We start from the raw sequence: 24755 nt of genomic DNA on the forward strand, positions 1-24755 counted from the left end.
GGTGGAACTGAGCTGTCCAAATGGGAGGTTATGAATGATACCCAACTCGAATAACATTAGATACCGAAAAGGAATACTGGAAGGGTGGGTATACGGGTCATGTTGCACTGTTCTGCATTCTGGTATTGCTAAGCTATGAATCATCAGCGAGTCATAACGAACAAATAGATCCTATCAACACATCCGTAGTCCATACACGCGACCTGACCCAAATGAATCCATCATGATGGTGCCAAGCCAACCTAAACGCCACCCCCTAATGACCGGGAAATCCATAACATGTACCCAACAGGGGAACACATCAAAGGAAGAGCATGAGCAACAACCGTTAGCGTACATGGAAGCCAGTACCGGTATCCGATCCTCTCGATGCATTCTACCCCGCCCTGCCCCGCCATCCATATAGTAAAACGCCCCAGCTCCTCAAGAAACAGAAAAGCAGGCCAAAGACTGGCAAGATAGACAGGCGCCGGTAATATGGAATTTCAATCGTCATCCTCCCAACCCCCTAATCCTCCTCCTCTACCACCACCAACACCACCAACCCCGCCAAAAGCATCCAACTCGCCCTCCGCCTCAATCATCTCCACCTCGACCTTGGTCCCCAGCGCCTCGCGGCCCTGGCGGATCATGCTCAGCAGACGGGCGTTGAAGGCGTCGACCCTGGCATCGGCGTCGCGCTCGGCCGCCAGTTTCTGCTGCGCGAGCTGCCGCGCCTCGGCGTCGAGCCGCGGAGAGCCGGCCTCGGCGAGGAGTCCGCTCTTGCGGCGGGCGGCGGCCACAGATGCAGCGCCGCCGCCGCCGCTGCTCTGGTTCCGCCGGTGGTAGCCGCCCAGTTTCGTGGGGGAACTGGGTCGGCCGGAGGAGACGCCTCCGCCGAGGCCGAGGCCGAGGCGTGTGCTCTGGCGGCTGGAGGGCCGGGAAGCGGAGGATTTGAAGGGTGATTTTGTTGCTGCGGCTGTTGAGGTTGCGGCGGCGGCGACGCTGCTTGGAAAGGTGAAAGGGGGGTTGGTGGTTCCGGCTGGTGATTGGATCGGGACAGGGATGCGACTTGGGGTCGAGCGGGAAATGGGAGACGACCGCGGCGAGGCGAAGCTTGCCGGCTCGCGAGCGCTCAGGTTGGGCGAACCAGCGTGGGAAATGCGTAGGGAAGGGCGGGAGGCGGGTCGCGAGACTGTCGGCGATGTGACGCCCGTGAATCTGGCCGAGGGTGCCGTGATGCGCCGGTGCGCGCTGACCGATGTTTGACTGTAATACCCAGACCTGGGTCGAGCCAAGCCGCTTGGTCTGGCTGCCGCCGCCTTGACATCCGCGCTGAATCGTCTTGGCACTTGGCTGCTTGGTTCGTCTACCATGACCCAGTTTCTTAGCTCGTCGTTGTTAGCGCTGACCTGCCTGCGCTTGGCCGCGGGCTGTGGCGTGGATTCGGGTGTGCTAAAGTCATGATACACAGGGGAGTACGGGGACGCAGCCGGGGGTTGAGGAATATGTTCCGGGACTGCTTGGTTGATCGGAAACCCGTTAGTTGGCTGCGTTGGGGCCTCTCGCTCGGCGGCCTGTGGTTCCTCTGGTGTTGCGGTCACTGTTGAACCGTCCACTGTGTACCCCCGGCCACCTCCTGCATGGAAGCCTCGGAAGGCGCCTTTTGTACAGAATTCCCAGACCTTGCCCATCATATCTCCTATTGTGTGAAAGGTGAATAAGCTCCATCCTCTCGAACTGGATGCACCAGGTGTTTCCTTTGGGGGTGACTGTGCCATTGGTGATTCGGCTTCGGGAACTGTTTTCGGGCCAAGGCCTCTTCTGTAGTCCACGTCCGAGTAAACGCTATCCTCTAACAGTCCGTTATTTGTGCCGGCTGCACCTACTCCAGGTGTTGTGCTGATCTGTCCTGCTAGTGTGTATTTGAACTCCCGACTCTGGTCCTCATCCCGTGCATCGTTTGCGCCTTCCATGTTCATGTGCCAGCCCAGCGGCGTCGACTCCCTCGTGTGCGACCGTTTCCTCTTAGTCGTCGCAGTAGCTGGAGCTGTCGACATGGATATATCGGAGGAGAGACTGCCTGTGGATTTGGCCAGGTTGTAGCTCGATGTTGAGGGCGATTCGGGGGGTCGGAAAATATCAGCATGCAGCGGCTGGCTGGATCTTGTTGAGTTATCAAAGGGGAATCCGCCAGGGGCCTGGAACCGCGTCCCGAACGACATGGCGGGCAGAGCCCCGGTCGGTCTGGGGAAGCTTTATCCCGACCCAAAATCGACACTCGGTGCCCGATGGGCTGGTCCAACACAGCTCGCCAGCTCAAGGCCGTATGTACGTCAGGTCAGGTTGTGCCTGCGTGGCTATCGTGTGCAGCTCGCGAAGCCTTCAAAAAGCTGCGGGATTGGACTTGGATGCCCAGTGGCGCGTGACGGCAAGGTGAGGGCCCGGAGTCGAGGTAACTGCAGCTGAGCTCCGGGAGCGCCAACCAGCGTTGGCCTTGGGACGTGTGAGACCAGACCGATGACAGCTTGACTGCTTCAGATGCCGTTGGCCGCACTTTAGGTCGCTCAAATTGCTAGACCAGGACACGGCTTGACTTGTCCACCCAGTTTCTGCCCGATTCGGCGCAAGGCAAGACCAAGCTCGATTCTTGGGGAACTCGGGTTCCCAATCCTGCGGTGAAAGGGATTGTGTTGCGAATCAAGGACTCGTGACCGACCGACCACACACCGCCCGATTGCTGATTGAGGGATCGAGTTCCGGATTCGTGTTTCGGAAATCCTCTATAAGCCAGCGCGCCGTCTCATCCAGATTCCAAAATCGAAAATATTTACACATAAAATCACGGCTGCGATGTGATATCAGGCTTACGGTATTCCACGTGGTTGCCGTAGCAAAGGGTTGAAGTTGAAAGGGATATGCAGTTAACGTTAGTGGCATTTTTACGCCAACGTCAACAACTAAAATTCCCGATGCGGGGCACATCATTCCACGTTCAGGACCTTGAAATAACGTACAGTACATACTGTACGGTAATATTACCCCTAAGCCTTTGACCCAGCCGGACGGAAGTATGATTTGCGACACGTACAGTATGATACTGAATTCAGAATGAATTCTCAGTGTTCGCTATGGAGCTCTTGTGGGTATTGAGGAGATCTACAGTACTCTGCAATGTCTCTAAAACCTTGCGGTGCAGTTCTGTATCATGCGCAGCGCCAAACCCGTGCCTATTCGTAAAGCCGTCACATATATCAACCGGGCCATTTGGCCATAAACCCCAGCAAAATGCACATGAAGATGCGATGTGCCTATTCCTTGCTGTAATAAGCCTCCTGCATCGCTGTAGTCTCAGGAGAAAGGCCACCGTCGACACCGGCCTCGCCATGGATGTGTGACTGCCCCGCCCAAAATTCCTCCCTCTCCTTCATGACGTCCTCGGCCCATGCTTTCACCTCGTCCAGCACGATCTTGGTCTTGACGTAGGCAAACTCGCCCAGGTCCAATCTTCCCTTGCCGCGCTTCTCGTACTCGACCATCTGGGTGAGGAGCTCCATCTTGTCGATATCATGGACATAGATGCTCTCGAGTGTCTTGGAATCTTCGTATTCTTGCCAGATTGCCCGAATCTCCTCGCCAGCCTTTCCGCCATCGACCTTGCCAAGCAGACGCTCGGTTATGTAATCCATGGTCGAAGCTTCTCGCCTGCTCTTTTCTGGCTTCGCAACGCCGTCGACAGGCGTAATGTCGCCGACAAGGGATTCTGCCATATCATGAATCAAGCACATCTTGGTGCACTTGTGAACATCCAGCTTGGCTGCGAGCGCCGGCGGCGTAAGCATGCTGATCATGGCCATCCGATACATGTGATCTGAAATTGACTCCCCACTAGTACCATGGCAACGTTAGCTGTCTTCCTCACGCTGAGACCGCCGGGCAACCTACCGATCAATGCCGAATCGACGCCAACCCTCCCGCTTCGTCGTCTTTAAGCGCTCCAGAATGTGGAAGTACGGTACCGGAGAGCTCGTCCCTTCCGCAGGCTTCCCGCCGGGAATCGTATCCAGCACCTTGTCCACGGTCCAGGGGCCAGTAATTGTCGGGTTTGGGTTGGGCACCGTCCCAACGTCTGATAACACCAGTCAGCGCAAGCTCACCTGCATCAAAACCTCCAACGTACCATGCTGGGCATCGACATTCTTGACGGCCCCTTCAGCAAACATGCCATTCTCCACGCTCGGCGACATGATTGCCGACGTATTGGTTTCGATATTCTCTGACTCCAGGCACCAGACGAGCTTCCTGAGGGGGGGATCCCAAAATAACTGTGCGTGCGATGGGCTTGTAGAGGTACTTCGGTATACTTATACACCGAGAGGGAAGGACAATAATAGGAAAGCGACTTCCGGTGTGGTTATAACTTATAAGAGACAAAACAAAGGCGCCAAATTGCGAAGACGTGGGGTTCAGCAGAAATCACACCGAATTCATGTGGGGTTCGCTTGCAATTCCCCACCTAAAGGTTCTGGAAGACAGCAGCTTCACCCCACAGTCAGGCGGCTTCCAGCTGCGTTTAGGCCCAACGGCACACCGAGATTCCCCTAATGCTAACGCTAAGATAGTGAACAGCCGTGGGCCCGGAAGCAATTCCAGGTTGGAGTGATGTCACTGTGCAGCGGGTGTCCTACCTTACCTAACAACGCCGTACCTCTGGTATTGTACCTTGCGTAGCTTGATCGAGACTACACGCGGCTGATCAAGTAAGAGAAGGATTGCTCTGTTACTATACTGGAGCTCCATGAAGCTACCTTAATGATTATTGTACCTAGGGCTACATATGTCTATCCAAAGATCCAGACCCCACGATCGACAAGAGTGCACAGACAGACTTATCGGGCCCGATGGAGACTCGGAAATTGCGCGAACCAATCGTTACTAGCACAGCTTGGCTAATCCCGTTCCTATCTCAACGTCAAGTCTCCAGGAAACATTGCGATCAAGACGCCGTCCGGGCCTCTGCGATGGCTTCTAGCAAAGCTTGCCATCGACAAGCCGCCGCTTTTCATGCGGCACGATTCATCAACCCATGAAGCCAAAGCCAGCAGCGCGCCGCTCGCGGATTTTGCGCACGCTGCTCTCCCGCTCACCTCTCCAGAAAATCGCACTGCTGGTCCTTATCTGGACCATTATCGAAGCCCACATAATCTACTACCGTGTCGCGCGCACCGAGCGCGAATCCCGAGCCCGAGCCGTACTTCATGAGCCTGTGCGGGTGTACATCGCGAGCCTGCACTGGAACAACGAGGAGATCCTGCGATCCGACTGGAATAAAGGCGTGGTCGAGCTGGTCAGGGCTCTGGGGCCTGATAATGTCTTCGTCAGCGTCTACGAAAGCGGCAGCTGGGATAATTCGAAGGGCGCCCTACGCGAGCTGGATCGTGAGCTAGAGAAGACGGGCGTCAGAAAGAAAATCGTCCTCGACGAAACGACGCACGCAGAGCTCGTGGCCAGCCCGCCGGGCGAAGAGGGATGGATTACCGTTCCCAACGGAAAGAAAGCGCTTCGGAGAATACCATATCTCTCCCGGCTACGCAACCTCTCGCTGCAGCCGCTGCTAGACTTGGCCGAGAACGGCACGACATTCGACCACGTCCTCTTCCTCGGCGACGTTGTCTTCACCGTATGTCGCGCCCTCTCTCCCGAGTCAATTGACCGTCGTATCCCCTCAACCGGACTCACTCACTAACCCAGCCAATATCAGACCCCTGACATCATCACGCTGCTCAAAACCAACAACGGCCACTACGCGGCAGCCTGCTCCCTGGACTTTAGCAAACCGCCGCTATTCTACGACACCTTCGCGCTGCGGGACGCAGGGGGCCACGAGCACGCCACGCAGACGTGGCCGTACTTTCGCTCGGCCAAGTCCAGGCGGGCCATAACCCGGGGCGAGCCAGTCCCCGTATCCAGCTGCTGGAATGGCATAGGTCCGTCCCCTTCCTCTCCTCCCCACACCCCCTTTTTACCCTCCCGGTCAGGTCCCAATTCCCAGAACAAAAACAACAAAAGACTAAACCAGCAACACACCTCAGTTGCCATGCCCGCCTCAGCCTTCACCGGCATCCAGCGCCTCAAGTTCAGGGGCATCCGCGACAGCCTCGCGGCGTCCCACCTCGAAGGGTCCGAGTGCTGCCTTATCCACGCCGACAATCCGGCATCGCGCACACGCGGTGTCTTCCTCAACCCGGCCGTGCGCGTGGGCTACAAGCGCGGGGCGTACGACGCGGTGCACCCTCCCGATGGCAAGAGTTGGCTGTCCCTGTCTCGGATTTGGCTCGGCATGTGGAAAAACCGGCTGGCACGGTGGTCTACGACGCCCTGGTTCAAGGAGCGCCAGGTCCGTGGGCTCGTGCGCAGGTGGGAGCACGAGGAAGAGGGGCGGGAGGAGAAGGGAGGGTTTTGTCTGATTAACGAGATGCAGGTTGTTGTCCATAACGGCTGGGCTCATTTATAACTCGATTCTATTGCTAAACTGTAGGATACTTATCAAGAAGAATATTCGCTGGGGCCCGGATAAGGCCTGGGTACTGCACGTATACAATCGCTGCACGCTAGAGATGTCAATACACCTAAACCGCCTTGACCACGCCATAGAGGTCATCGAACAGCTTATCGAAGCGATCGGAGAGGATGAGGAGGCGGTCCGAGATCGGGGTTGCGTCCTGTTCTTCCTCCTCTATCCGCATCTTCAATTTTTGCTCCACTTCTAACTCCTTCTGCCTCCTCTCCTCGGCTCTCTTTCCCAATTCTTCCACCATCATCTCCCTTATCCTCGCGTTCCTCTCTGCGCTCGCCAGATCAGCATTTTCCGTTTCCAGCTTAATGACCATGTTCTGTATCTCCTCCAACTCTTCAGGTTCCATGTCAAGCAGCTGACCCATCAGCATCTCATCCTCCTCCAGTTTGCTTAACGTTGTCCTGAACTTTTTCAGCTGCCGCCGGCCGAGCCGTACTTTAGTCCTCTTCTTCGGCATGGGTTTTCGCCGGAGCGCCTCAAACTCCCTGATGATCTGATCTACTTCGGCCGCAGCAGAGTCCTCGTCCTTTTTCTCAACCAATGAAGTCTTGGCATACGGCTTCAACGTCGGGTTCTGGTTCAGGGCATACTCTGGAGCGGTACACGGGCACAAGCCGGCCAAGTAGGCCGACTCAATGAGCCGATTGGGCGCGTCCTTGCTCGAGAGGGCTTTTAGTCTTCCTAAATCGACACCTTCGAGCAACGGGTCGCGCACCGGCGAGCGACCATTTGTCCAATTGGAGTGGTCCATCCACATTTGACTGGGAGTATACTGCGTCTTGACGAACTCGTGTGTCAGAGGGAGCGAGGTCATGTCGACGAGGTCCCAGTTCTCGACAGCGAGGGCGACCCAGTCAATGTGAGTGTAGAAGGGCGGGAGACCGGCTCGGTTAGTGATCAGGTAAGTAATGAGGGCAGGGGCCGTGACTGATTTCATCATCGGGCTACGTAAGGTTAGATTAGGTTCTTAAGGGGCGGTGGAGGAAGGGGATGCACCAATTGTCAGCATAGTGGTCGTACTGATTGCAAAAGAAGCAGCCGCGCATCCAGCCCTGCCCGGCATGTACCGGACCCGGGCAAACAGCGATGGTATGCCCCGGCTGTCTGCAAAGTGGGTTTGCGCAAACCGGCCCCTTGGTCAAGTTGTCGGACAGCTGGAATGGCGGGCATGACTCCTCTCCCATTGCTCTGAAAGAAGGCAGATTCATCACGTCCCGAACCACCCGAGGATCTTTGCGTGCGCTTGCCAGCATGTTTCTGAAGGAAGGGATACTCATCATGTCGTTGAGCATGTCCGGACGGTACTTGATGGCCTGCGACATCATCTCCCAGCCTCGCTCAGGCTCAGGGTTAGCTTTGATACGCTTTCTCCGCGCTCTCAGGGACGCCATCAGGTTAGATGCAGCAGACGCCGCGGTACCATTCTTAGGGGCGTTGGGCATTATCGAAAGCTGTCCAGTGTCCCGAGCTAACCGGCCAAACCTCGCGGTGGGCTTCTCTGCTGACTCGGCCTTCGACTTCTGGATTACCAGGACTAGCATGTCGGCATCGTCTGTTTCATATTCGGGGACAATCCCTTTGGGATCGCGCTCGCTTTCACCAGGCTTGGTTGCCTCCCGCTTGCTTGTTGACTCTGTTGGGTCTTCCCTCCCCTCCCTAAAGCAGTCCTCTGCAACCGGCGTGATGATTGCATTGCCGACATCAGGCCGGTGGCTTGGACTCGTTGGATCTTGATCATAAGCTGGTTCGTCGCGTCCCGTATTCTGGTCAGGATTAGTGTCATTGGGTCTTGGTGTATCTTTGGGTCCAGCGGCATTGCGGAGGATGGATGGGAACTGGTCTTGGGACATGCGAGACTTGGTGTAGATAGTTCGGGGTGTAGACAGTTCGAAAGTTGATCTCCGACCCGGTCCGGTATCGAAGCTGAGTTGATATATCAATGGAACGTAAGGTAATGGAGGAGAGTCCCCGGCGTTTCTGGGGTGAAAGGACTGCGGTTCTAGGATAAATCGATGACTCGAACCTATTGATGTAATTTCCAAGCCCTCCGTCAAGCTGCTGTTGTTCACAGCAACTGCAGCTTCTGATAACCAAGCACATGGGTCACACTTGCCTCCATTTGCTGCGACATTAGGTGAGCTTCATTCTTGCCGTGTCAGTTGGTACTTGGTAGTGCCTGCCACTACCATACAACAGTATTCACCCATGATGTGGGCGGCGGTTATTTGACAATTCCCTGCCCACTGGACCATCACATCATCGTGGCTCTTGTGAAGTCTTTCATGAGCCCGGCGTGACAGCACGAATATGAGCTGTCCTACAACAAGTACATAGCGCCGACAGGCAGAGGACAGGCTTGGACAATCAGAGACTAATGAATTGGTAGTAGGGACTTCGCACTTCATTATCAAATGAAGCTAACAAACCATTCACCTTGCCACTCATCCGTGTACGTAACATCCATGTTAGTAAGAGTCAAGTGAAAGTCGGTAGCTTGCGGATTAAAGAGCACGACACGGGACTGATCGAGCTTCTGCATAAGCGTCGTTCATGATACTAAGTAATTCCTGATGACCGCTTACGACACAGAATAGACGTAGCCCAATTATAGGCAATGGCCGTTTACACACTCCAACAGTCTACCTCCGTTCTTTACCATCATGTTGGGTTGGGAACAGTCCTCGTTTCACAGCTCATCCACGCGTTGCACACCAGTCGCCGGGCGGCCGGGGACAGATGAAGAACACTTTCCGGGAAACAAAGGGTCTGATAGGGAGCACAAAATCATCTCGCTCGGATCTATCCGTACAGTTGTAACAAGAATCTCACAATGGTCTTTATATCTGGTGTTCACCTAATGTACCTCTTTTGAAGCAGTTGCACCACTTCGGAGCCTCGGAGGAATCTGAGCCGACTTGCAAGTTGTACGGACCCCGAACCTGCCTCGCCTGCCTGACTTCAAGCTGCCATCGATCATTGTGACGCCACATGCATGTACAGTACAGTAGCCTCGAGATCGCTGACTGGGACAAAGATCAACACTTTATAGAGAGAAATGAGACTGATATTCCATGTAACAGTCCAGGGGCGAATGCTGCAGCAATTTAGTCGCGCGTTTCCATCTCCCTATTTGGCATGGACATCGACCGGCAGTCTTTTTCATACAGTAATTAGCTGCCGCGCAGATGGCGTTGCAAAGTTGGTTCAAAGACGTACCTGAGACTTAAGAAGCGGTATACAAGAGATATAGATCTAGGACCAAATAAATTACACTACACGTAGAATTCAGGTCGCACTCTGCAAGAACTTGCAGGCGTCTTTCTTATTTGGCTTTCACATGCTACCTTGAATCACGGCTCCGAAGCGTTGAACATGATGCGTTATGAGGGGTTGGCGCTACCTGGAAAAGGGAGAAGATCTGTCGTTGTGGCAGAGGGTGGCATAGAGAACGGTTTCAACGTGTAATGTAATTACGAAGTACCGATCTGGTTGAAAGAGATCTGTTTGACATCGTAGGTTACCCGCATGCCGACATCGTGAGCATAGCACACAAACATGGAGTGCATTGATGCCGCGTCCATGCCAATCTGAATGTGGCATGCTGTGTACTGTCAGTCTCGAGGTGTTTCTGTGAGCTACTCAGCGCTGCTTTGGATTTCCACAATACCCGCTTGGTGTACTGTACACAGACCATTGAGTAACATACAATACACTACGGAGTACAAGAGCCTTGGAGGGCCTGCAGGGCAAGGGTGCATGACGAGCGCCGATCAGAACGGAGTTTTTGCCGTATCAGCCTTAGCTCCGAAAGGGGCTGCAGTGACCGGGGTGTATGCACGATTGTGGAACGAAACACCTTAGCCTCGGCTTGTGTCCAACTCCAACGCGGATCGCATGTCATCAAAGTGTGAACATGGACATGCTCTTCAGTATTCTGTCTAAGAATTTGCGGGGAGATGGTATCCGAGGGAAACACCGAAAGTTCCAGAGGCTCAAAAACCTGGGGAGAGTTGCAATTTGGACCGAGGCCCACATGCAGTCAATTGCGGTACCTACCCTGTAGGGGAGGTTAGGTGACTCGAAAGGTCGATTGTGGAAAATCTGTTGCTCTTTTTTTTTCCAGCAATGCGCTGGACAAATCTCATCTGCATATGCCGAGATTCCCCAGTATGCCCTTAAGCTCTTTGCTTGAGAGTCAGCAAGAGATTCCAATCCAGAGTCCGATCGAACCACCAGAGCCATTCCCCTCTACAGAGCAAGCATGTATGTACAGTACAATGCAACTATCGAATGCTACACATGGTACAGTAGCCAGCCAAACTCCATAACCAAGAACAGCCAAGAGATACAAAGCAACGCCAGCACCTGCATCAAGCAGGGAGACGTGGACTCATCATCATTATGGACACGCTCATACCAGAACTACTGTACACACACACCTGTCGTGATGTACACTACAATCTGTACTGTACGCTCTTTCCCCTATGCTACTCTCATCAGCGGCGCGAGCTCAACAGGCTTCGACTCCTGCGCCCCACCGCCCAGCATCCTCCTGTACAACCACGCCGCGAACTTGACGGCCGGCTCGTCAACCGCTCGCGTGACAAGGTCGGCCACCCACAGTGTGAGCGGCAGCAGGAGGAGATTCGGGACAAGAAAGGCGATTTCGAGGCCCATCGGTCCCGTCTTGGGCAGCGGGAAGATGTTTTGCCAGCCGGCTAACGGACCGAGCCTGTCGTCCGCAGCCCGCGTCCAGCCGACAGCTAGGTAGACACGGTCGCCAATCGAGTTCAGGATCGGTCCGTGGACGAGATACAGCGCAAACGAGATGCGGCCAAGGAACTGGCAGAAGCGCGATTCGAAGAACCTCTTCAGCCACCCGATGCGCGGGATGCAGGCCACAATCATGTTACCGGCCCAGAAGAGGTAGAACCACTTAATGTTGAAGACGGCCTGAGGCTTGAGGTACGACAGCCAGTACCACCCTGGGTTCTGCCGAAAGTCTTCCATATCGTTCTTAAACGCTGGCACGCCAGCAAGGTACATGGCGATGAAGAAGAGGTGGTAGTAGATGAATGTTTTGTATGGCTCCAGTCGGCGCAGGAACCGTGGGAAATAGGCGCCGTCCGTCCTCGCGAGCAGGTCCAGGTCGCACTGCAACATGCCAGAGACGAACAAGGCCCCGTAATAGCCGTCGACGATGTAGAGGAAATAGAAGATGAGTGCCAATTGACACAACAAGCGAGCCTTGTTTGTCGCCCGCGCCAGCGCCATGCACGCCGTGTAAACGATGATGGACCCACGCATTTCCAGCGGGATGGACCACAGATGCGGGTTATACGAGACCCATAAGTTGGACTCCTTGAAGACGAAGCTGAAACCCTTGAACTCGACATACCAATTCCACAATTCCTCGCCGAGCGTGGATTTGGGTTCGCATGCCGCATTCCAGTACCCAAAGACGTGCCACGAAGTGACGTAGACAAGCGTCGTCACGATAAGGGGTATGAACAGTCGGAACCATCTACGGAAGAGGGCCGACGCCAAGTTGTCAAAGAGGTGGAGGTACTCGCCGGCCTGGACAAGCGACAACGGCTTCATCGACAGCACGTAACCCGAGATGACGAAGAATACGGCCACGGCCATGTGGCCGCCGACGAAGAAATTCCGGATGCCGTGAAAGGTAGCAAAATGGAATTCGCCCTGGTTGCCCCAAGCCGACTCGAAGATGGCAGATTGGTGCAGGGTGTGCGCCCATAGCTCGTGGTGGTGAATGTACACCAAGAACGCCGCGAATCCCCTTAAGCCATCGAGGTAGGCCGTCGGCCTCAGCTGTCGAGGACCATCCGAGCTGCTGCTCTTTGGCCAGAGCAGGTGTCGCAGCCCGCGCAAAGTTCCGGATTTCATGGGCAACGATGATGCTCGCTTAATGATGCTGCTCCATCCAAGACTATCCCAATCGTCAGTTTTCCAGTGCCGTCCAGAACGTCTCCACATCCATGGGGTAATGTATGTATGTACATTGGCAGAGAGACGGCAATAAGCACTTCGAGCCTTAAAATGGACGGGGGCTACCTTGGCGGGACGCAGTGTTGAGTGGAGCGCGAGGCTCTATGAGATGCAGTGTATTATTTTTCACTCGTGGCTGCAAGTTGGGCGCCTAACAAGGGGAGGCTCATGGCCCCCGAGAAGGGGGGACCAAATGAATGAAGGAACAGAACGTACTGCGAGGCCGGTGCGATGGCTTATAACCACGGACAAACTCACCGCCAGCCGGATTCAGAATGGGAGATATTTCAGGGTTTCTGATATGTGGGGGGGGACGAATTCCGCCGATTGCGACCGAATACCACGTTTCCGATCGTATGAGACTCACGGACACGATCGCCGAGACGGATGCTTTCCGGATGAGCGAACGAAGGATGCCCGGATATGCCCCAGTTGTGCAGTGTGTGTTTTGTCGTTTATTACACTGCACATACGGAGTAGGTATCCCTTAGAAAAAAGTCGACCAGGAATTTTTGCTCCAGGCCATGGAAGTCGGAACCGATGCGACCCAGCATGGGAGGAGGCAAGTTTGCAATTCTGGGCACTCCTGACACTGCATTGCAAGGTCATGCATGGATTGGTAGGCATCTCCGCTCACACGATCACTGGATGGCAACACACCAGCATCCGAACTGCGTTGAAACGAGCTTGCAGCCTGTCAATTTGGCAGACAGACCGCTCGCACATTAACCTCTTAGAAGCAAATAACGTACTGTATGCTCCTGTAGGAGTAATGGAACGTATAGGAAGGTGGTGTTCCCCTATTTCGCTCAACGCCGCTCTCTGGTCGTTGGTCCGTCACTTTTTTTCTTGGGCCCAATGGGAATCGCACTTGTAAAATTGCGGCTGGTCTCGCATCACTGTTGCCACATGAAGCAATGTCCCCGCGCCAGGTCAATCTACACCCCTGTGACGGTGAATTTTTTCGGTCGCCTGATTGGCCTGATTGGTTGAAGGCCGGCAATCTTGGCCAAGACAGGGACGCAAGGAAACGGCAATGGCTGCCATCCATGAATTTCCAGGGCAATTGAGAAAGGATAAGGTGTGGAGGGGCCCAGGATCTGGGGAACGGTTCTTGATGCTCACATTATCTCTGCACACCCCCTTTTCACTCCAGCGCAAGGCGTGGCTTTCTTTCCTTCAACACTTCGTTTGTTTTTATTTTGCGCATGACTTGATCGCGTTCCTCCATCCATTGGATGCCACTCGCTTTTTCCTGGGGTAGCACGCACCTGTCCGAGTCGAGTCGAGTCTCGTGCTCGCGTCTTTCCCCGTCGTTCCCACCTCAATGATTGCTAAACTCGGCTCTCCGCTGGGCTCACCGTCGCTGGCGGCCACGACGGCGCAGTTCAGAAACCGTATCCCGATGCAGTTCCGACGCGTGCTACCCGTTTATATCGCTGCCGTTTGCTTGATCATCTTTGTCTTTAATCTCAATCTCTTCCACTCCGGCATCCACCAGACACCTTTCCGGTCTCCGGTATCGCCCCCGTCGGCGCCACCGGCCCGAACCCAGTTTCCGCGGAAGATCTGGCAGACGTGGAAAGTTAACCCGCTCAAGTTCGAAGAGAGGGATCACAAGACTGCGGAAACATGGCTAGCGAAGAACCCCGACTACCGATACGAGGTGCTGACCGACGATAATGATATGCGCTATGTCGAATGGCATTTTGGCCCCGAGGGTTTCAACCGACCGGACATTGTCAACTTCTACCGCGATGTCAAGGCGGCGATTGTCAAGGCCGATCTCTTGCGGTACCTGATAATGTACGCAGAAGGCGGCCTGTACGCCGATATCGATGTCGAGGATTTGAAGCCGCTTTCCAAGTTTATCCCTGACCGCTACGACGAGAAGGACATTGACATGGTTATCGGGGTTGAGATCGACGAGCCCGATTGGGCACATCACCGCATCCTCGGGCCCAAGTCGCGTTCTTTCTGCCAGTGGACCTTCATGTGCAAGCCGCAGCTTCCAGTCATGATGAGACTGATTGAGCAGATCATGACCTGGCTCAACGGGGTCGCCAAGGAGCAAAACGTTCCGTTAGCCGACGTCAAGCTCGATTTCGACCAGATCATCAGCGGCACCGGACCCTCAGCCTTTACCGAAGCCATCCTCGCCGAGATGAACCTGAATAAGGAGGATCCCCGCCAGAAGATTGACTGGGACTTGTTTCACGACATGAGCGAGTCCAAGCTTGTAAGCCGCGTGCTCGTTCTGACCGTCGAGGCATTTGCTGCTGGCCAGGGCCACTCCGACTCGGGCAACCATGAGGCTAGAGCTGCCCTGGTTCGGCACCACTACCATGCTTCCAATTGGCCCAGCAGGCACCCGCGGTACAGTCATCCGGCATATGGTGAGGTTGAGAAGTGCAATTGGAACGACGAGTGTGTGAAGAAGTGGGATAAGGATGTCGAGGAATTTGAAAAGCTGAGCGAGGCCGAACAGCAGAAAATAATCGAGGAGAAGCAGCGTGAAAAGCAAGAAGCCGAAGAGAAGCGCAAGGCCGAGGAAGAGCAAAAGAAACAGGAAGAAGAAAAGAGGAGGAAGGAAAAGGAAGAGGAAGAAAAGAGGAAGAAGGAGGAGGAGGAAGCGAACCGGCGGAAGAAGGAAGAGGAGGAGGCAGCAGCGCAGAAGAAAAAAGAACAAGAAGCCGAAGAAAGAGATAAAAAGGGTCAGGGACCTGAGCAGCGAAAAGAAAAACCCGACGACGAGGGGGACAAACAAAAGAAGTCAGGGTGGCTCCATTTCTCATGAGGTCCATTTTGTTGTATGCGCATTTTTGGAGCTGGCAGGTGTTTTGCTTAGGAGTTCGGGAAGGGGTTGCACAAACGGGAGGCGACGTTCTTGTGTAGCCGCTCCAGCAGATGACGCGCGAGATGAGCCAACGACGACGATAATGGCGGCGACGACTCGAGAATCAACACACACGCCATGCCATGCCCCTCTCCGATCGCGGGGTAATTGGGTCTGATCGAATCGGGCATGCCACAAGGCAGAGAAACGTCGCGAATAGGGGGGTTCCGGCATTTGGCTGCATTACTTACTTGCATGTACAGTACCATGTATCGCTCTAGACCGAGTCTGGGCAGTTTTTTCCCTTTACCCAGCTCGTTTGGTGGATGGAGTTTTGGCGGGACACACATTGTAAAGTTTGCTCTTAGCATGCTAGAGCGGCGTAGGATAGGTACTTTTTGTTAATAACAATACCCAATTGATGAAGGCCGGTCCGAAGGATGTGTGGATTATTGATCGAGACACCTCGGATGCCGTCGCCGTCGAAGGTTCATGTCCAGAGGCAGCGCTTGAGCGTTGGGAATTCGTCTCAAAAGTGTCGAGATCTTCCGCCAGAAGCAATCAGTCTAGGAGAATCGAAAACTGCCGTCTGAGAGCTGGCTGTCGGGAAGGGACAGGGAGGGACAAGCACTCCAGAGCTTCCATAGATGGAGCGGTTTGGAAGGCAAAGTCCATACAGGACTTGGTGGCTCCTACCTCGGGGGACCCCCAAGTTTCTCTGGTTAGGGCTCAAAGAAGGTGTTGTTTTATTTTAACCTTAAGGTCCGTTTTACCATACCTACCTAAAGTATCTAACTTTCGTCTTGTGCCAGGTGCTACCGAGTAGGTGCGCTTTTTGTCTCTCGCACAGGGCAGTACCTTACTAACTGTACTAGTTCAGGATGCTCCCCCACTTCCGATATTGCCCCCACCTCACTCTGTCATCTCTTCAACAAGGAAATCCAAGCACGATTGAATACCGACAGCCATCCTTGTGCGAATAGAGGCATGACCACAGGACGGATGCTGCCCCTTGCGCAATGTCCGTGTGGTTTGAGATCGGTGTTGCAGATTCGCGGTCGACCCGGATAAACTCTGCTCTGGCACGTCATCACAGAGGCCAAGCTCGAGCCAAGATGGAGATGGCCCCTTTAGTCTGATGTCGTGGACACAGAGCGGCAACTACCGAGCATTCAGCAGTTCAGCACCATGCGCCTAGGCATTGCCGTCGGCAGCGGATGCGCAAATGTCAAACTTGCATTGCCGAGTGCGGTATCCCGTCAATTCTGTCACATGCGTCTGTATGATCGCCAGACGGGGTTCAGACGGTCACACTCAGCCGGCAGGCTCCGGACATCATGGTTGCCTCCAACATTTCTGTTGCTATAAAGTCCTCGAGCTGGTACTCATCTTCCTTCTTCTGCCCCAAAGGCTTTCACTCCTTAGCTCTGACCGACCGGCTCGATCGACCCTCTTTTGCAGCTTTCTATACGGCTTGCCGTTGATATTGTTTTTAATCCACTACAGCCGCCCGGACGGTATTCGCTTCAACCGCTATACTCATCATGCAAGCCAAGGCAGTCATCCTCGTTGCCCTTGCGACCCTGGGCCAGGCCCGCTTCGGCCAAGAGGGCGCCGTCCAGAACATCATCCAGGCATTGGGCGCCTTTGGACCTCCGGGCGCGGCCGGCACCTTGGCCGGTCAAACACCTAGCGTGCTTCTTGCCGGCGCGAGCGCCTGCGCAAAGGTAACAACACCTCCCACATGTTCGAGGAACTGGTTGCGGGGGCAATGGCTAAAAGGACGGACGCGATTAGCTCGAGCTCGCCGATGAGATTGTTGCCACTTTGGGCGACGATCCGGAGGTTATTGCCGGCGCCGCGGCTCTCGTCGCCGCCGAGAAGAACTTCAACCCCTTCGCCCAGTCCATCCCCACCATCTGCAGCAACCCGGCCCTTCCCGCCACGGCTGCGCTCCGCGGCATCATTCCTCTTGTTGACCCTGCCGTGGTCGGTGCCGATGTTCAGAATGCCAACTCGGCCGCGTCTCTGCAGGCCCCCTTTGCCGACGCAGGCCTTAGTGTTGCCGACATCTCGAGGGCCCAGGGATTCGAGAACTTCACTGAGCAGGCCTAATTGCCATGGCCCTAGTTAGGAGATTGAGCCTTTGGGATCTTTCGGTCGGGACGACGTCTCAGTGTATGAGGAAAGCTGTACCTTGGAATGAACCAGAACAAACGAGTAATGTAAATGACGAACTGGACTCTTAGGCACTGCTCGGCGCTCTTTCTAGCTCATAGATCATCCAATGGTTGAGGATGCTTAGGGTGTCGAATATTGCTTCCTGCTCGCACGGAGTCCATCCCTTACGCTTTCTGTACATACAAAACCCTGTTCTGTTTGCCTTTACGCTTGAGGTTGCAGTCTTCCGAATGCTGAGACACTGAAGGGCAATACTGAATCATGTTGTATACTCGAGGCTCGGTCCCCCGCCTTCATGTTCTGGTAGGACCCAGGGGATGATTGCTGAGAACATAAACCGTCATCTCATTACAACCCAACCGCTTTGAGAATCCCGGTACACACTAGAATTACATTTAGTGAGGCAGACAGCCCTTGAGCGCTAACAAACGCGAACATCTAGCAGTATCATACAATACATTGGTACATTATTCATGACCTCGTGTGTTCCGTTTGACCACTTGATGCCCCGTCAGATCCATCGCCGCTCCAACCTCCATGCCGGCGTTCTGCTCCACCTGTATTAGATTAGGATCCAGCACTCGCTTTCCAGATTGTCCGCTTAGTATACAACATATATATATGACACCATTTTCCCGCCTTGTTTATAACTGTATCAGTTGCCACTGCTAGTAACCTTCCTGCGGCCCATGGCCCCCTCCACCGTACATGTTATCATTACTCCCCGGGCCAAGTAATCCCCCTCCAGAAACAGCAGAGTGAAATCCCCACTCTACCTCGGAAAAACTGTGAACGTCCCCAGCTCCTGGGGGACCGGAGAAGGGTGTCGTCACTCCTGGCGCGTCAAAGACACGGTGTTCGTGAGGCCCGGTGACCGGGGGGATGCCGGTTGGCGACAGCGTGGTCATGTCGTCGGGAAGCGTCTTGCTGCAGCTTGGGCAGTACATATCCCGGCATCGGCCGGGCGGATGCGCTTCGACGAGGGTCTGGCTCGAGTCCCGGTTCTCGTCCCGGATCCAGGTGAGGCTAGCGAGCGAGGACCGCGGGGTTGAGGACATCAGCCGATTTGCATGGATGGTGGACGTGGATTGCCGGCGGAGATCCATGTCGTGCTGGAGCGACTCGGTCGTTACCGGATCTGTGGACTGATCGGGGCTGAGGTATTGTTGGACATCGAGTTGGCCGGGATGGACGGGCGCATAGTGGGTCGGCGTAAGAGCTGCGTGCTGGAAAACATCGCCCGGGCCGCTGTAGGAAACCCCATATGCGTGGGTAATTGGCACCCCCGAGTTCTCCCAATTTGTTTGGTACGGTGTACCCGGATCAAGGCTTGGTGCGGTCGATGTTGGGACAGGAATTGCTTGGCTGATCGGAATAGGCTGGCTCGGGAGAATTGGCTGAGGTGGCCGGAAATCACTGCCGACCGCCCTTGCTTGTGATTGAGGTGTTCGTGCTCGTTGTATGGGGACTGGTATCTGTGTTGCAGGCTGGATTTTCGGGAGAATTTCCGCTCGCTTGACCCTTTTCGGTGCTGGAATGGGGCGTCTTCTAGCAGCTGTAGCCCCAGCTGAACCGGGACTTTCGACTCCGGGCAAGGCGTTCATCGTGTTCGAGCTCCCAGGGGCAACTGTGGGGGTAGGGGCCGGCGAGGGAGGGAGAAGACTCGGGGTAGAGGCCCAACTACTAGCATCATTCAAGACGGGCTGACTAATGCCGGAGCTTGTAAAGAACGAGACTGTGCCGGATAGCCTCTGCTCCCAGTCCTGCACCACCGTCTCGATCCAAGTGTAGATGGACAACGTGCTCCGTTCAAGCCCCTGACGAATCTTGAGATCGACGTCTAGGATCTGGTTCGCTCCTTCAAGGACATGGCGGTATTGGATCTCAAGAAGGTCCTTGAGCGTGGTAAGAAATTTCCGGGACTCTGAAATGAAGTCGAACACTTCCATTACCGGTACGAACACTTCTGGCAGATTAGCATACCACTCCCAAACTCAAAGGAGCAAGGGTAAGAGTGAAGACCCACCCGGATCGGGGATGATGTCGTCTGCAGGAAACAGGAGTTTCCACAGCGAGACCCAGTTGTCGATCTTGGCCTTGAGACTCCTGGCCTCAAGAGAGGAGATGATCTTCTGCGTAATGCCGTCTTCGGGATCGGCGCCGCCGCTGTCGTATGATAGGCGGCAAACATCTAGCCGGCGCAGGTGAGCGTCCAGTTCATTTTTGGAGACGAAGCCTTGACAGCATCTGGGACACAGAAATGGACCTGCGTTCCGCTGCACCGGAGGATGGTGAGCACGGATATGCTTCCTGACGTGTTGTTAGCATTTTCCCTGCGGAACCCAGGGCAGGAGACATACTTGAGCTGTGACATGTCAGCAAATGAGTGGGTGGCGCAGACATAATAATCACGGACGTTGAATCGGAGGGGATTGCGTTTCCGGTAAGGGCAGCTAAAGTTAGAGATGGTGGATTTGCTGCTGGGTGCTTGCGAACCCGGCGAGATGTCCCGGTCCCCGTCTCCGGGGTTGTCCTGACCTCCTAGCCCGCTGCCATCTTCGCTACCGCCTTCAGCCTTGCGCTTCCCCTTTCCAAACTGCCCCGCGGGTTGTTGGTCGTTGCTGCTAGGGCCTGGCGTGCCGCCGCCGTGGGATGACGGAGTCCCATGACCAGAAAGTGTCTCAACAAGTCCTAATTTGCCCTCGTGAACCGCGCTCGAAAGTTCCTGGAGGTAGCGGTATGTGCAGTCCCATATCAACAGCGGCGCCGCACAGTCATCCACGTCCTTGCCAAACGTGTTCCTCAGAACCCAGGAAGAGATCTCGTCAACAAGGCGTGCCTCTTCATCCCAACCCTGCTCATCGCTGCTAAGACTTGGTTCACTTTCCGTCGACTTGGAATGAACAGGGCTTGGTGCGGCAAGCAGAACCCTACGTCTAGTGTGAGCCTTCTGAGAACCGTGGTAGATGGTTAGGTCTTTCAGGGAGACCCACTTGCTGGTCTGCTCATGAGCTGAGTGGTAAGAAACAAGAGGGGGAGTGCCGTCCGTATCCTCCACCTCGATTCGAATCTCATGAGACAAGCGGGACTCTGGGCGGCTGCACTCGGACTGGGTGTTGACGCAGGTCGTTGAGGAGAGGAACGAGTCGATGGAGCCAATGCCTCGGTGATGCTTCCGGAAGGATGCTTCAGTGCTTTCCTTAGCACTCGCCTTCCTTTGCGAGTCGACAAGGACAAGGTAGGGACGATTGATGCTGGGCTTTTCGGGGGTTACGGCCTTTGAACCGCCGGGAAAACTGGACATGGTGGGGCTGCTCGGCGGGGTGCTGCCCGAGAGGGAGAGGGCATCGGCCGGGGCCAAGGCCTCAGACTCGTGGTTCTGTGTCGCCGTGGTGTCCAGCCGGGATGCTGCGCTATTCCGCAGGCAAGCTGCATCGTTCCGCAGGCGATAGGGGATGCAAACGACGGTGTCGCCGGGCAGCTTCTTCTGTGCGACGCGCGCGGACACAGGGGACCTGCCCCTGGTCCCGGATTCCATGCTCGGGAGTTGGAGTCGAAGGCAAGATAGGGGATACAGGAAGCGCTCCACCAGAGTCGCGGGTCCCGAGACGTCTCGACCCGGGATCCCCCTCGGCGACGATGCCCTGGTGACGGGCTCAGAGGCCTCTTGCAATGGCCAATGCAACCGCTGCGGAGGCGCTGTAATTAACGAGGGACGTGGTCGGGCGGGCCGTCGAACTGTTCATGCGATAAAACCGATAATAGCGATAATAAGAAGATCGTGTAATGAGCGACTGTAATGAGCGAAGCGTCACTTGCATGACAAAGGGAAAGTGAGTTCGGCCTCGTCTGGTCAATCCCCGACCACCATTTGCCGGCGCCTGTCAGCGTTCTTCGTTCTTCATCAGACTCAGAGCCAGGTTGGCGAGGACGCAAGGTCACGGTTGCCAGAGCCTCGCGCGCGCCTGTTCCTTCCCCTGAACCTTTGGGCGTGTTTTAATTTCGATCATCCCAATCGAGTAGTTGCAGCTGTGGCTGTTGGGCCAATTAAATGTAGCGCCAACAATACGGCTTCCATTGGCTCAGGCTGGCGCTCCTGAGCCTAGCCAGCTTGGCCCGTCTGCGCTGTAGAGGCACCGACCAGAGGGTCACATCGCGAATCTCGGATTGATGTTTTGGCAACCTTATCTGATGTTTCAGACGGAATTGTGTCTTTTGGCTTTTCATCCGAGGACCCTAAAGGGACGCAGCAACCACTCATTCTTCTGCAGTAGCAGAGCCACGGTCATCTCTCTCCTGCTGAGTGTGGTACAGCTAGAGAAGCTGTCGAGACTCGGAGTTGAGCACGCGAGTTGCAAGAGCGCGGAATATGTGGAACGGATGCCAGTGTCTCAGATGCATTCCTCCTTCCCCGCCAAATTCTTACCTTGTGGATACGCCGATACGGGCTCGTTCCACTCCAGTGCTGCACCCATCCAACCACAAAAGGCGGAGCAAAGCCCGAACACGCGCGGCACTCGCTGCAAGTCAAGTCGGAAACGTACGTTTGCCGGCCTCTGGAAGAAACATGATCACCGGCAAGGGCAAAAAGGCGTCTTGCCAAACGAGGCAAAAGATTTGACAAGAGTGAGATTCGAACTCACGCCAGATTACTCTGACCAGGAGGGATTCAATTCAGGTGTTCCTGAACCTGGCGCCTTGGACCGCTCGGCCATCTTGCCGTTGATTGGTGATGCTGTTGTGGGATTAAAGAACATACAAGCAAACATCTCAGCGGAGTCAGCAACCAAACCTCCCTGCTCGAACAGCCTCTCCTAAGTTCATAGGTAAACCCGACTCCTACCCTCGACCAGCTGAAAGATAGTATGCACTACGCCGCAAGTCCGCAAGACGAATCAAGCACCAACATTTCTACATATTGGATTCTCGGACTGTCCTTCCAAGTGAAAGGGGTCCCAGGGCCCCGGAGCTGAAAACTCGCGCCCCTTTTCTACACCGTGGACTATAGTCACTTGCCCACTGCCGTGCCATGCTCAGTCGAGGACATAGGTGGCCGATCCCTCACTGAGGTGTCCGCCGCTCACCCAACCCTACGCTCACCATCTATGATCTGGGAACATCTGCTCAATCCGTTCGCTGCTCATGCACCAGTGCCACTGGGGCCTGGACCTGGCAATCTTTGCCTGCACGCGGGTTGCCGTCCTTGCAGATGCTGTACTCGCCTCACCCGGACCGCCACTCCTCCGCTTTCCCCACCGGCTACCAACTGTTCTGGTTCTGCTGCCCAAGATGGGCAGGAAACGACAGCAGAGCAGAAAGGAAGATATGTCGAGGAGAGTGGCCTCAATGACGATGATCGGATTTGACAATATTTCTATCCACGGGATGTCCTAGATTACACCAAGGGGCGGTACGACGTGCAGATGAGCTGTGGCTTGAGCAGGTTGCCTTTCCAGCCGTTCGGTCCTAGTTGGCACTCACACACCTCTATTTACAAAGCAATAAACTACCAGTAGTAAGAAAAGCGTCAGAATCTTCTCAATCAAAGCGACCTATCTATGCCACAGGCCAAGATTCTCCTACATCGTAAGTCACCTCTTCACCTGTCCGATCAGGCTGCTCTCGAAGTTCTCTAGTTTCAAGGGGACATACCCAGCCTAGTCCCATCGGTGAAGCGGCCTCTATGACAACCGCGGCATCTCAACGAGGAGACGATGAGAATCATAATTTTGATAATGAGGGTACCGGTACGTGATAGAAGCTGTCAAAGATCTAAATCTCCTTTCAATACCCCGGCTCTCCGTCAAAGTACTACCAGATCATATCTGCTACCCTAACTCTACACCTATGTACGTGCGGTCCCAAATTCCCCAAGTCTCTCACTAACGCAAGTTAGTTCGGGGTAAGCTTCAACAGCCGACCGTTGGCACCGTCCTCAATCACCCAGATAGCGCCGTCCTTATCCTCCCGGATCCCGCGCATGCGCCTGCCCATCGAGATGCGCTGGGCCTCCCTCGCCGTGTCACCCGTGATGGTCACGCGCACAATTGACTGCGAGCTGAGGCCCGTGATGATGGCATTGCCCTTCCAACTGGAAAACAGGTCGCCCTTGTAGATGATCAATCCCGCCGGCGAGATGACGGGGACCCAGAAGGCCTTGGGCGGCGCAAAGTCAGGCCGCGTGCTGTGCGCGGGGATGGTCCGGCCGTCGTAGTGCCGGCCCTGCGACACGAGCGGCCAGCCGTAGTTGGCGCCCTTCTCGATCAGGTTGAGCTCGTCGCCACCCATGGGGCCCATCTCAACCTCCCATAGACGCCCCTGCGCGTCCCAGTCGATGCCCAGCGGGTTGCGGTGACCCAGCGACCAGATCTGCGCCTGCACGGCGCCCTGGCTGGCGAACGGGTTGCCTGCGTAGGCGGTGCCGTTGTCGTACAGCCGGATCATCTTGCCGAGGTTGCTGGTCATGGACTGGGCCGGGGTCATCTGGTTGATCTCGCCCGACGAGATCCATAGCGCGCCCTCCTTGTCAAAGAGCAGGCGGCAGGCGAACTGGAGTCCGCCCGAGGCCTTTTGCGAGTGGCGCCAGATGACCTCGAGGCCGGAGAGCGAGCCGCCGCCGTTGGCGTTGAGCGTCAGCTTGGCCCGCGCGACTGCGCCGCCCGCCCCGCCGGAGCCGCTCTCGGCGTAGCTGAGATATATGATGCTGTTCTCGGCGTAGTTAGGGTGCAAGGCGACGTCATGGAGGCCGCCCTGACCGCCGTAGGCGACAGCAGGCACGCCCGTGATAGTACTCGTGGCCTTGGTGGTCGGGTCGACGAGACGTAGGTTGCCTCGTCTCTCGGTGACGAGGATACGGTTGTCGGGCAGGAAGGCGAACGCCCATGGCTCGGCGTGGGTGGTTATGGCTGTTGACCTGAACGGCTGCTGGCGAGGGCCCAGCTGTTGTGGCGGGACGGCCAAAGCACCCGTCACCAACGCCAGAGCATACGTGATAGAAAGTCCGAGATTCTTCATTTTTGTGACGGCCTTTGCTCCTCCCCAGTGTATTGGGTTCCTATGACGATCGAGGGTTGGATGGCACACATCGTATAGAAACTCTTGGGCTGACCGCTCCCCACGGTGGATAGGTATATAAGAAACGCAAGGGCTCGAGCAACCTCTTATCCAATTTCA

The 24755-nt window shown here is 55.3% G+C and overlaps 10 protein-coding genes and 1 non-coding gene across 11 annotated transcripts; 4 read left to right on the forward strand and 7 right to left on the reverse strand.

The window, feature by feature from the left end:
- Positions 1–236: 236 nt before the first annotated feature.
- On the reverse strand, positions 237–1716 carry N656DRAFT_781240 (uncharacterized protein). The gene has a single exon (XM_064815545.1). It carries the CDS (start codon positions 1674–1676, stop codon positions 486–488), a length of 1191 nt encoding a protein of 396 aa, XP_064668500.1. The 5' UTR covers positions 1677–1716; the 3' UTR covers positions 237–485.
- A 1380-nt stretch (positions 1717–3096) lies between these two features.
- On the reverse strand, positions 3097–4469 carry N656DRAFT_781241 (uncharacterized protein). The gene is made up of 3 exons (XM_064815546.1): positions 4160–4469; positions 3925–4108; positions 3097–3867 (listed from the first exon to the last, which is right to left on the reverse strand). Exons 1-3 carry the CDS (start codon positions 4224–4226, stop codon positions 3291–3293), a joined length of 828 nt encoding a protein of 275 aa, XP_064668501.1. The 5' UTR covers positions 4227–4469; the 3' UTR covers positions 3097–3290.
- A 276-nt stretch (positions 4470–4745) lies between these two features.
- N656DRAFT_756589 (glycosyltransferase family 69 protein) lies at positions 4746–6610 on the forward strand. The gene is made up of 3 exons (XM_064813122.1): positions 4746–5659; positions 5741–5966; positions 6072–6610. The coding sequence occupies exons 1-3, from the start codon at positions 5066–5068 to the stop codon at positions 6491–6493; spliced, it is 1242 nt and encodes a 413-aa protein (XP_064668502.1). The 5' UTR covers positions 4746–5065; the 3' UTR covers positions 6494–6610.
- N656DRAFT_846556 (uncharacterized protein) lies at positions 6609–8604 on the reverse strand (the record flags this gene model as incomplete). The annotated part of the gene is made up of 2 exons (XM_064819235.1): positions 7553–8604; positions 6609–7500 (listed from the first exon to the last, which is right to left on the reverse strand). Exons 1-2 carry the CDS (start codon positions 8404–8406, stop codon positions 6609–6611), a joined length of 1746 nt encoding a protein of 581 aa, XP_064668503.1. The 5' UTR covers positions 8407–8604.
- Positions 8605–10918: 2314 nt separating this feature from the next.
- On the reverse strand, positions 10919–12833 carry N656DRAFT_186527 (uncharacterized protein). The gene is made up of 2 exons (XM_064808807.1): positions 12782–12833; positions 10919–12506 (listed from the first exon to the last, which is right to left on the reverse strand). The coding sequence occupies exon 2, from the start codon at positions 12461–12463 to the stop codon at positions 11039–11041; it is 1425 nt and encodes a 474-aa protein (XP_064668504.1). The 5' UTR covers positions 12464–12506; positions 12782–12833; the 3' UTR covers positions 10919–11038.
- Positions 12834–13754: 921 nt separating this feature from the next.
- On the forward strand, positions 13755–15592 carry N656DRAFT_186560 (glycosyltransferase family 32 protein). Its single transcript, XM_064808809.1, has one exon. The coding sequence runs from the start codon at positions 13893–13895 to the stop codon at positions 15360–15362; it is 1470 nt and encodes a 489-aa protein (XP_064668505.1). The 5' UTR covers positions 13755–13892; the 3' UTR covers positions 15363–15592.
- A 1353-nt stretch (positions 15593–16945) lies between these two features.
- N656DRAFT_713052 (uncharacterized protein) lies at positions 16946–17516 on the forward strand (the record flags this gene model as incomplete). The annotated part of the gene is made up of 2 exons (XM_064811870.1): positions 16946–17128; positions 17199–17516. 2 exons carry the CDS (start codon positions 16946–16948, stop codon positions 17514–17516), a joined length of 501 nt encoding a protein of 166 aa, XP_064668506.1.
- A 383-nt stretch (positions 17517–17899) lies between these two features.
- Positions 17900–21541, reverse strand: N656DRAFT_781247 (uncharacterized protein). Its single transcript, XM_064815547.1, has 4 exons — positions 20576–21541; positions 19943–20512; positions 19609–19892; positions 17900–19545 (listed from the first exon to the last, which is right to left on the reverse strand). Exons 1-4 carry the CDS (start codon positions 21118–21120, stop codon positions 18251–18253), a joined length of 2694 nt encoding a protein of 897 aa, XP_064668507.1. The 5' UTR covers positions 21121–21541; the 3' UTR covers positions 17900–18250.
- On the forward strand, positions 21437–22543 carry N656DRAFT_186556 (uncharacterized protein). The gene has a single exon (XM_064808808.1). The coding sequence runs from the start codon at positions 21753–21755 to the stop codon at positions 22398–22400; it is 648 nt and encodes a 215-aa protein (XP_064668508.1). The 5' UTR covers positions 21437–21752; the 3' UTR covers positions 22401–22543.
- On the reverse strand, positions 22201–22303 carry N656DRAFT_t103. The gene has a single exon. It is a non-coding gene; the product is annotated as a tRNA-Leu (tRNA).
- A 770-nt stretch (positions 22544–23313) lies between the features above and the next one.
- Positions 23314–24647, reverse strand: N656DRAFT_781249 (soluble quino protein glucose dehydrogenase). Its single transcript, XM_064815548.1, has one exon. It carries the CDS (start codon positions 24594–24596, stop codon positions 23475–23477), a length of 1122 nt encoding a protein of 373 aa, XP_064668509.1. The 5' UTR covers positions 24597–24647; the 3' UTR covers positions 23314–23474.
- Between the last annotated feature and the right edge of the window lie 108 nt (positions 24648–24755).

The sequence above is a fragment of the Canariomyces notabilis genome (genome assembly GCF_033297395.1).
Source record: "Canariomyces notabilis strain CBS 508.74 unplaced genomic scaffold N656scaffold_17, whole genome shotgun sequence".
Lineage (NCBI taxonomy): Eukaryota > Fungi > Ascomycota > Sordariomycetes > Sordariales > Chaetomiaceae > Canariomyces > Canariomyces notabilis.